The 11,168-nt window shown below is 38.1% G+C and overlaps 1 protein-coding gene across 1 annotated transcript; it reads left to right on the forward strand.

The window, feature by feature from the left end:
* Positions 1 to 5,486: 5,486 nt before the first annotated feature.
* oser1 (oxidative stress responsive serine-rich 1) lies at positions 5,487 to 7,912 on the forward strand. Its single transcript, XM_056750705.1, has 4 exons — positions 5,487 to 5,821; positions 6,265 to 6,370; positions 6,453 to 6,563; positions 6,767 to 7,912. Exons 2-4 carry the CDS (start codon positions 6,285 to 6,287, stop codon positions 7,479 to 7,481), a joined length of 912 nt encoding a protein of 303 aa, XP_056606683.1. The 5' UTR covers positions 5,487 to 5,821; positions 6,265 to 6,284; the 3' UTR covers positions 7,482 to 7,912.
* Positions 7,913 to 11,168: the final 3,256 nt, after the last annotated feature.

Raw genomic sequence — 11,168 nt, forward strand, 5'->3', positions numbered from 1 at the left:
GTACGTGGGGCATCGACGGTCTCTTTTGGCCTTTTAAGGGCAGCTCTCGGGAAGCTGGGAGTATAAAGAGATCCCTGTCCATTTATTTTGGCTGGGCTTTTGTGTAATATATCACCACCATCCTATCACTCCTGTCCAATCTGCTTTCGGCTGCGATGCGTGATTGACAGCTCTGAGAAGGGGCCTTTAATGAACGAGAGCCAGATCTCTGAAAGACTCCGAGTAGAAGTTTGACTCAAGATGAGAGAGGTATGAAAACTATGTGTTCGCTTATTGTTCTCACCGGACTTGTGTAACCAAGGGCCCAAATATGGGATAGTTAGTGTCAGACATCTGTATAGAGGACAATCTTTGGCATAATGTTATTTATAATTACTAACCCTCAAGTTGTTCCAAATCTGTATACATTTTTTCGTTCTGATGAAAGATATTTGGAAGAATGCTTGTAACCAAACAGTTCTTGGCAACCGAAAAAATATTTTATAATTATCTTTGTTCTGTTGAGCACAAAAGAAGATATTATGTAGAACGTAGGAAAACAAACTGTTCTGGGGCACTTTCGACTACCAGTGTCATTTTTCCTACGGTAACCAAAGGTGGCCAAGATCTGTTTGGTTATAAGTATTCTTCCAAATACATTTCTCTGTGATCATCAGGACAAAATAATTATACAGATTTGGAACAACTCGAGGGTTAGTAATTGAAGACAGAATTTTCATATTTGGGTGAACTTGTCCTTTAACTGACATCAAAATGACAGCTGTAAATCATATTATATATATATAAGCTTTCCAGAGAAATCGGGTAAGCTAAGAAGTTTTTAACACTTATTTTTATGTACTTGCTCAATAAATTATTTTCGTTTATTTATAATATTTTTTTATTTGACTTCATACCGACCAATAAAACCTTGTAACAAAATCTCACCTGATGAGATGTTTTGTCGACATCACACGGATCCCAAGTTGAGATGGAGAATCCCACCAAGCCTTGAGCTCTTTGCCCTCTTCTCTGTTTAGAGAACAAGAAAGTGGTCTTTTCTCGAAACCCCTTCTGCCTCTGCAGGACGTCCGTAATGATGCCTAACTTGAAGGGGGACCAGCTGAGCCTCACATCCTTCCGCCAGACGGAACAGAATCTCTTCCTTAAAGCAATCGCAACAACTGTTCACTGTTGTCAGAATGTCTTAAATCTAACTGGATCAGAAACACGGGCGGTGAGCCCAGAACTGTGTGGAGAACATTGCTTTGTTTATGTAGAATGAGAATATTTTCCGGCATCCTCAGCATTAAGAGGTAGGTAGAAAGTAGAGTACCTTAGCGTTCTTCGAGACCCATGGAAAGGGATTTGCTCTTTTATAACCCAGAAGTCTTTGTGGCGCCCTCATAATCATCTTTGAGAGCCAACGTTTCTCCTTCGGATCCTGTGCAGAAATAAACACATTTTAAAGTACCCAAAACTTGTGACACTAGACCTTTTTCCTCAAACTAACTTCACTTTTTTTTAACCATACTTTGTCCAAATATATATTTTGATTAATTGATTAAAACGTTACACACTCTATTTGAAAGCAATAAACATCTCAGATGCAAAAAATATTTTAGGGGCCAATGTATAAGAGAAACAATTGAGAGCCCTTTGAGATTTGTCTTTCCTATGGGTCAAAATGCAACTGAAGTGGAAAGCAGGTTCTAATCTCTCTCCCTTCCCTGTACCTCTTCTTCACGGCAGTATTCTGGTATTCCTGTGGGAATCTCTTTCCTCTCAGGAAACAGTTTCCTTTTCAGAGTCAATAAGCCTCTCTGCTCCCCCAACCCAGCTCAACACCCACATGTACAGGCAGCGTGTAGACGTCACTCGGACCACCACCGTGGGTGTGTGGGCTCCTAGGAGCCACTTGTTTGAAGGGTTGGAGGACATTCCTCCATCAATTGCTTTGTTCAGTAGTGCAATTCAGTAGTCGCATTTCTGGTTTAATGTACTTATAAATGTGTTTAGGAGTTGCTGAGGTAAGGATAGATGCCAATAAAATAATACAGGGGAGGAGAATCTATTAGACTAAGAAACAAAACCTATGAATTTAAACTGTATTGTTTACAGTGATAAATGGTTTTACCATGAATCATTTTTGTTTTCTTCTTAATTCCACTGGAAGGCAAGGAGGTGCAAATATAATGTGTTTGCACAATGAAATGAAACGTTTTGTGCCAGCCAAAGAAGCAAACAATAGATTGCCTCAGAGATGACACATTTTTGAGATGAGACACATGGATTTTGGGGTAAATGCCTTAAAACGGTAAACAAATAACTCTTAATGTTTTCAAGGATATTACCTGATATAGACAGTGACATTGGAATCCTAAAGTATTGATTCCTGCATTGTTTTTAGGTATTGTAGACAGATATACCTACAGGTATCTTGATTTGGTGGTTGTCCCGCCCCTTCTGCGCTGTGATTGGATGGAAACAAAAGTCTCTACTGATATGTGTTGGGTTCTGTTGACGAGACCATTAAATCATACTCAAATCATGTCCAAAACACACTTAAAAAAAGGTATTTAATAAAACCTTATGGTTTCCAAATGAGTTTTAATGGAAACAATTAGAATTTGTGTGTTTTTTTTTAAGCAGGGAAGTTTTGCATGATACTTTTTGCAAATGTATGCAAATATAGTTTCTGTCGTCTGTCTCACTAAAATCCATTCATATGGGTTGACAGCACGCATTTGTTTGGAACTGGTGAGCGCTCCATGAACTACGTGACCACACGGCGGTGGGTATAACTGTGTCTGTGTCAAATGCTTCATTGATCACTATTCATCTACAGTGCAATAAAGCTTACAAAAATGTAAAGTCGATCTATATTTACCCTCTTATATTTGTATATGAAACCCATATCATTCGAACTTGGTACGTCTGAATTATCTTAAATACACTCTGGCCTCTATAGGTTTATAAAATCATATTAAGAAATCCCAAACCTTGCCCACACTCTCTCTTTTTATATTTTTTATTCCTGCTGTTTACACAGAATTAAACACACAGTCATCCATTTAGAGTCATTATTAAACAACGGTTACTATGTAATTTATTTCAAGAATGCATAATGAAAGTGATTGTATCTGGGAGCCTTTCAAAAAGTAATCTTTCATTTAATGTTTATTTCCCCTCAGAAGCCAAAAACAATATTGTTTCTATTCTTTCACTTAGAGAAGAACTATTTGGACTTGATAGTGCATTAGGCATTTTCCCTCTTCTTCGTGCTTTCCTAATGACTATTCTCTGTTTACCTGGTGTTTGGCCATTCTACAAAAATCACAGTCTTCAATACATCTCATTTTCGTTGGCATGCAAATAAAACCGGCTTCCACATAAATCAAACACTAATCAAATTTGATGTATTCTATGAGTGGTAAAGTTTATTTTATTAGATTAATAACGTTATTGCAAATGCTTATTTTAGGTAATATTTAATAATTTGGCATGTGATATGTCCTTTTTTTATTGGACATCAATACACTGAAAAAAGCAACCGTATCTGGAGACCAGTATATTAAAGACTCAATGGGATAGTTCACCCAAAAAATTAGATTTTTACATAATTTACTCATCCCGATTAGATTTTAAACCTGTATGACTTTCTTCTGCAGAACAAAAGAGAAGATATTTTGGGTAACCAAACAACACTGATCCCCATTGACTTCGATTGAATGGCCACCAAACCACTGAGACATTTCTCAAAATATCTTCATTAGAGTTCCATATAATAAGAGTCATGCGCCGACTTTGACTGACATGAGGGTGAACAAATAATGACAAAAAAATACTTAATTCTATATGCCTTGGCAACAAACTAAAACAGCAGAGATGCTGTACAGCAATATTTCCCCTTAGCACCACAAACAACCAAGTGTTTTTTTCAGTACATTTTGTAGAAATACTTCAATAATATAAAAAGTTTACCAAATGAAACTTTACTCAACTTGAGTGTGTGTGACTGAATTCGACTTAACCTCAAATTTTTAAGCATTAATCCCATATGGAATCCATGTGGGCAGACAGACATCACACGTGCTTTTGTTTTCAACACACAACCTCAACGTCTGCCCACAAACACTTCATAAGATGATTGAAATGAGATCGGTTTAATGAGCGCTGGGTAAAATCCCTTCTGTCTACAGCAGCACTAACAGCAGGCCTGAAGGCGAACCCTATTCACTCTGCTTTGACATTTCTATAAATGGAGAAATGAGGGTTTATAAGCTTACGTTTGTTTTTACAGGGATTTCTACTGTGCAGATAAAATAAGGGCTCCACAAACCTCACGATCGCAACCTCATTTAAACCATATGTCGTTGCTTTGCCTAATGGAAACTACTTAATAGAAAACCTTCAGAATGATGCATCATTATTACCCATCGCTGTGTTTTCACTAAAGAAGATCTATTTTCAAAGCAGGCCAAATTTGGTCATTTTGAGTCTCAGAATTCATGCTTGGGTGTATCAATGTAACGTGATCACATTCAATTAAATGGGTAATGTTTTGAGATGGAGGGAACCTCATTATTTCTGAGAACAGATAATCATTTCAACACATGACATATTGCAAAGGCTTCTTTGTTTAAACATTCCTCCTCTCATCGTTAAGGTCAGGTGTGTTTAGACGTACTGTAGCACCATCTGTAGGTGAGCGTAAGAAACTGCAACATCCTAAGGATCCAGAAAACTGAGAAAATGTTGTTTTGCATTTTTAAAGATTTTTAATTATGATTCTGACATAAACCTAAGATCCTACCCACACATTCCCCATAACAATATGAACCAGACAGTGTGGATTTACCTCTTCTATGGATTTCTCCAAACATAACTCAACGCAGATGCTGAGGAAAAGTGTAAACAACAATTTACCCAATTTATTTCCATTCCACATAAATCTGGCATTTATGTTCTCTACATCTGGACGTTGGTTTAACAGTAATGCAAGCATGATTGCTTTGAAACAAATACAAGCTTCACCGAGGATTTGTTTCTGGCATCTCGTGGTTTCCACTTTTTGTTTATAAATAACTTTGAGGGGACCCAAGCTTGATAAATCCCGTTCCTCTACTCGCTTTTTTTCTTTATCTAAACAAAAACATTTCGTGTGCCCGTTTCCTTCAATGACCTTCAAAAAAAGCCGGTGGTAGTCGCCATTAATTGTATTGCCACTAGAGGGCGCCGTTAGGTTCTGTCCCCCTGATAAAGAACATCTTGTAGTTAAGGGAATTCATTTGTATTATTATTTTACAATTCACTATTCTTTTACACATACAGAAAATAGTTCCTTGATATGAGTAAGCAAGCCAAAAACGTTCAATAAATATGGATCAGACGGAGCAGTCTGCTCTTTAGTCGCTCTCGCGATACTTTGATGTCCCGGGCCGATCGAACTGCGCAGCCGCATGCAGTTGAGTCGAATACACACACATCTGCTGCTGACGTTCGTGTGTTTGTGTACTACATCACAGAAGTCTGGGTTGTTGCACAGTCACCGTGAGTGTAAACAAGAGACTGTCGAGCGAAAAGTCTTGATCAGTTTTTGTGGATTATTGTTTCTGTCTATTATTCTTGAGTAGTAAATACACGAAGACAGTATAGGGATCGTTTCTTTGTACGTTATGCCAGTGGAGAGCCTCTCATCGGCTGATTTGAAGCGAGTTTTCACGCAAACATTGATGAGGGTGTGCACGTTGGCTGGCTAAGGTTAGCCTGCTAACGTTAGCTTTGTGGGACATATCTTCGTTACAGGTGAAATCAACTCCTGTGTTTGGGCCTTATAGCCGTGAGTATATTTCTTTTGTTCTACATTTCTAATTAATTGTTATATTTTGGTTAGAAATAGAATGTAAGTCGCGCCAACTCGTAAGGCAATGCTAGGCTAAGCTGTATTATGCTAAGTGCTCATGTGAATCACTATTTCATAACACGGGACACACCTTTGTCTACGGTACTGGGGTCAGTTCTCGTTTGTTAGTATTTCATAAATGTGAACAGCCTCGTGAATTATAGGATTATTAAGATTATTCGATTTGGATCTGTATTAGTTAGGAGAACATTTCAGCCACAGGTTTCCATAATATTATATATAATGTATTGACATGACACTCTTCACACCTGTCACAGCAACTCGTCCAATTAATTTAAGTCCTAGCCCAATGTGGAATCTCAAGGAACATCTCAAGCTTGTGTCTGGTCCTTTATATTACTGCATCATTGTGGTTTCAGTTCTAAGGCTGTCGTACATCATGGCTGCTGTGGAGAAAGTAGAAAAGGAGTGTGAGGATGATACGCTTCAGACAGCTTTCAAAAAACTGCGTGTGGATGCAGAAAGGTTTGTGAAGTTTTGATTCTGTTTCTAATGATGGCTACGGTTTATCTAAAGGCTGCAGATTAAAATATACATTTCTTTTCAGTTCCACAACCCCAGTTCGGGTCTCTGAGACTTTGGCTTCTAGATTGGTCAGTCGAGGCAGTCCAGAAGGAGCCAAATCCAAGATGGGCTCCTCAAAAGAGAACTGGCTCGGGTAAGATCAATGTTAAGAGTGTTTGTTTGTCGTGCCTTAACTTTTCAGGTCATTGGCTCATAAAGAACTAGATTGGAGAGCCCTGATCCAACATACTGATGCATTTAGAATTGTGACATTATTATAGGATGATATCAGTGCAGCTACATAAAGTTATAGTCACTTTAAACATACCACTATTGCATGCTTCATGTTGACTATAGATGCACAAGAAAGTCATCCCGAGGTGGTGTGAGAAGCCAGCGACGCCGTAGATCTAAATCTCCAATCCTTCACCCTCCGAAGTTTACATACTGCAGCAAAATGTCTCCCCCTCCTGGGCACCTCAAACACAAGACCCCACCTGAGCCCGATGACCCCAGCACCTCTCTGGGCATCTCAGTCAAGAAGGAAGTTCCCTTCTCTGCTCCTCGTTCAACTGTATTCGGTATGGCCCACCTCCCTACTCCTAACGTTCTGGAATCAGCCCGGCTCAGTCCGCGAATGCCGTCGGATGACGAGACCGCTTCCGAAAACAGGCCCACTTTGGGAAGCGCCCATGCTGCTCGGGAGGTAGGCGAAGGTAATGCTGCTCCGTCTGACTTTCAGTCTCTTTGCAAGACGCAGGAAGGCAGTCAGTGCCCATGCGGGCAAACAGAATGCCAATGTGCCGACTGGCAAGGTGTCGGGGTATACTCGTTTACTGGCCTCCGTGATGTCATTTCTGAATGTGAACGAAGGATGCCTGGCCCGCAGGACACTTCCACCACCAGAACTTACACTGGGACAAGTACCGGAACCTCCAGCTCACCTCGGTCTTGTTCTGAACAAGCCCGAGCTCCCGTAGATGACATCACAATAGAGGACCTTTCAGGCTACATGGAATATTACCTTTACATCCCCAAGATGACGCACATGGCTGAGATGATGTACACTTGAGAGAAATGTAATAAAGCAAATAATTATAAAAGATGAATATCAATGGGTGCTTTTAATAAAAAAAGGAATGGTTTATTTAAAAAGAAAAGTAGTAAGGAAGATCATATCGTAAAGCAATTCTACTTTTATTGTTGAAGATTTGTTATCATGATTATTTCTCTATGACATCCAGACAATGTGCACTGACTAAGATTTAGGGGGGCATGACTCATTCTGTGATCAATGTTCTTTATTTCCGTTTGATTTTGTGATACCTGCTCTTATATTTGGTTTACGTTTACAGGTTGCTAAAGGTCTATCACGGAGACTGCAGGTTTAATTTCACTGATATATGCAAACATACAAAATGCCAAGTAATAATTCTGTTCAATTAGGAGCAAGTATGTGATGTCATCTAAATTAAATTTCAATAAAACGCTTGGGGATGTTAAGGATGTTTGGTGGCTTTGTTTTATATCTTATTTTCCTCTTATTGTAAAAGGTATAGTTCAGTCAAATATACTTTTAAATCTTTTATTCACCTTCTTGTCATTCAAACCTTGAATGACTTTCTTTCTTCTGCATTATTTTGAAAAATGTTGGATAATAAACAACTGCGGTAGCCATTAACTTCTATTTTATGGATACAAAACCATGCAAGTCAATGGGTACCACTGTTGTTCGATCACAAATATTATATAAAAATGTATTTTGTGTTCTATGGAAGAAAAAGTGTTACACAGGTTTGAAATGAAAAGCGGGGAGAAAATGATCAGTGCATTTTCAATTTTTCGTTAACTATCTCTTTAAAATTCATTGTGTGAACACAAACCTAATTTCTCAAAATATTTCCTTTTTTGTTATACAGAAAAAGAGTCATTTACAGGTTTACAACCAGATAATAATATTTACAGGGAATACATTTTCACAGAATATTTATTTTAAGATAAACTTTCCCTTTAAATTTGATATTTCACACAAAAATCACTAATCACTTCTATTTTCACCATGTTGTGTCATTGTTCATAGACATCTTATAAGCTTTAACGTTTGAAAGGGAAGATTTTCATACATTTTTAAAAATATGACATTAAGGGGTCACATTTATAAGTAAAACACATTAAAATGTCTTCACTAAATAATTGAATCAAAGTAACAAACAGGTAAATTCTTCCTCTTTAAATCAGTAACTTTGTTTTAAATGATCAATAATTGGAGTAAAAACGTGTCGATTCATTATTAATCTAGTAATTCCCCATTCAATTTTAAACAAACCTGCCTTTTAATTTCGTTTCTTTACTGACCACAAGGGGGCGTTGTCGGACCGCTATTCCTTTACAATTCTGTTGCTTAACTTATATCAGTTAAGTTTGTCTTCTCAAGCAGAGCTTTGCACAACTTTGATAACATCTCTGTGTCAACTACACAAAGAAATCTCTGTTTCCAACCTTCCCAACCTTTCCCATGAAGCATTTTTGAAGTCTCGATCTTGCGGACTTGGTCTTTTAAACCCACAGAAATGTAGCCATGGCCTGAGTTCTATTATTTTGTGTCTTAGACTAGATCTTGTTCGAGCTTCTGGAGTCAAAAAGACTAGTCTATTTTCATTCTACTAAAATCATCTTAATCACTGGGTAGCACGGTATCTCTTTGTGACCCTAAACAGGGGAAAGTGATCTCTAGGTGCACATCAGATAGGCCTGTATGAGCACAATGTGTTTTTTATTCTCTTCCCTGATTTGCTGGTGGGTTTAAAGGACCCTGGTCTCAAGGGCGTTCAGTTCAGGCATTTGTCAAGGTTTTGGAGGTGATGTTAGGTTTACGACATCCTCTCCTTTCATCTAAGTGTTATGGAAATTTACAGAACCTCATGTACAGTTCACCTGGTTTAATTTATAGACCCTGCTTGTTTACCTTCTCTTGCTTGGAGCACATGGACTAGTCAGGTGGTTTTGTTCTTTATAGACTACAAAAGCCCAAGGTACATTCTTATGTGCATACCTCTGCCTTTATACAACCTGGCAGAGATGTCATTTTACCTCTGTAAATAACCCAGCATGTGTTTTAAACCACTGATAAGACACATAGTCATATAATCCTACATGTATCATTCATATTTAACTACTGATATAATGTTGACTATATAAGTAGTCAGGCCAACTCATAGAATTTAAAAACTCGCCCATTTTTTGCACGCTTTACTGATTCTCCCTTGACAGACTTGTAAGGTTGTATGGATTTTTACAAAAGGGCAACTGCATCAAAGCATACCAAGACAAGCTATGGAAACACACAAAAGACTTGTTAGATGTTGCCAGTCAACAAAAGCTGCCGGCTAACCAGTTTGCTTTAATAATCCAGTCTTTTGTGAAAAAAGATTAAAAAAGAGGGAAATCTGTCGGGAAAAAATGCCGCCTGAACGTGTGGTTCTCTTTCATGTGGCGAACACAGTTTTTCTGTTTGGTTTTTGCATTTCCCCAAAGTACATTTTTACTGCTTAGATGTTGCTCTTTGAGACTGTTTAATTTACGAACTTTGCTGTTTTTCTACAATTTCTTAAGAGAAATAAAATTGTATGAAACCATCACTGTCATTAAAGCGTAACATTATTAAAGGAATAATTCCATAGGGTTGTGGGATAAGGAATAATCTGTTTAAACTGATCTGTATTTTGCAGTGTATTTAACTGTAAAACCCAATAAATACAATTGAAAAAAAAGGAATAGTTCCCCCCATGGTTGTTACAAACCTGTATACACATTTCTTTGTTGTGCTGAACAGAATTGAAGATATTTTAATGAAAGTTTGTAACTAAGATCTTTTTAGTCCATTGTCTATTTTTTTCTGTCCTATGGGATTCAAGGGTGACCCAAAACGGCCACCTTTCAGATCAGATCATTTTTTGGATGAGAATTGCTTAAATTTGTATCGAAATCTCAGAATGTAGGAGTAAATAATCAATTTTGTCCTTTCTTAGCAAATAACATATCGGTAGTAATTCATTGTTTGTTTGTGGAAATATAGCATTGGTGTGTTTCATCTCTGTATGGTTTAAGAGCATAAGGAGAACATGCTGCTGTCACTCATAAACTTGTGAACCGACTGGTTTCTGTAATGTAATTGTGCTGGTTTTGTTCAGACTTGTCGCCTCACCTGCGGTAATCTTCACCCCCATCCCCCCCGCCCCCATTCCCCATCCCTCCTGGCTTTGCTCCCTTTTGTGTGCAGGAATGTTTGTACTTGAATCCTCTGCGCAGACTCAAGAGAGGCATCGCCATTGTTCCCTCCTGGTTGGGTCGCGTCCTTCTGGGAGAATTTCCCAACAGACTTTTTGCTTGTAATATAAGAAGGTGTTTTATGTAGGTGGTGTACAGGTTGCTGGAGGATGAGACAATTTTAATGAGGCATTAAACGTCTGTTGAAGGTGCGTAAGGGCACTGGGTTGTGTTAGAACATATGTGGGCTACTGATACGCAGTTGTGAAAGAAATACAATGGCCAAATCTGATCAGACTTTTGCATATTGAGGAAGGTGTATTGATGTATTGTAAATATAAATAAACTAGAAAAACTATGTGTTAATGTTTAGGCTTTGTACAGATACGCTTTGCGCATTTCGACTGACATGAATATATGCTCTTTAAGATACAAATCTGAGCAAACTCTTGAAAACTTTAGGTAAAGTGTAACTCAAGTTAATAATCTGCTA

The sequence above is a fragment of the Triplophysa dalaica genome, chromosome 6 (assembly GCF_015846415.1).
Source record: "Triplophysa dalaica isolate WHDGS20190420 chromosome 6, ASM1584641v1, whole genome shotgun sequence".
In the NCBI taxonomy this organism is placed as follows: Eukaryota; Metazoa; Chordata; class Actinopteri; order Cypriniformes; family Nemacheilidae; genus Triplophysa; species Triplophysa dalaica.

Excerpts from the sequence above, each read along its gene's own strand:
- oser1 (XM_056750705.1), top strand. The coding sequence starts at position 6,285 with ATGGCTGCTGTGGAGAAAGTAGAAAAGGAGTGTGAGGATGATACGCTT. Across the intron at positions 6,371-6,452 it reads CTGCGTGTGGATGCAGAAAG|TTCCACAACCCCAGTTCGGG; the intron begins GTTTGTGAAGTT and ends ATTTCTTTTCAG. Across the intron at positions 6,564-6,766 it reads TCAAAAGAGAACTGGCTCGG|ATGCACAAGAAAGTCATCCC; the intron begins GTAAGATCAATG and ends TGTTGACTATAG.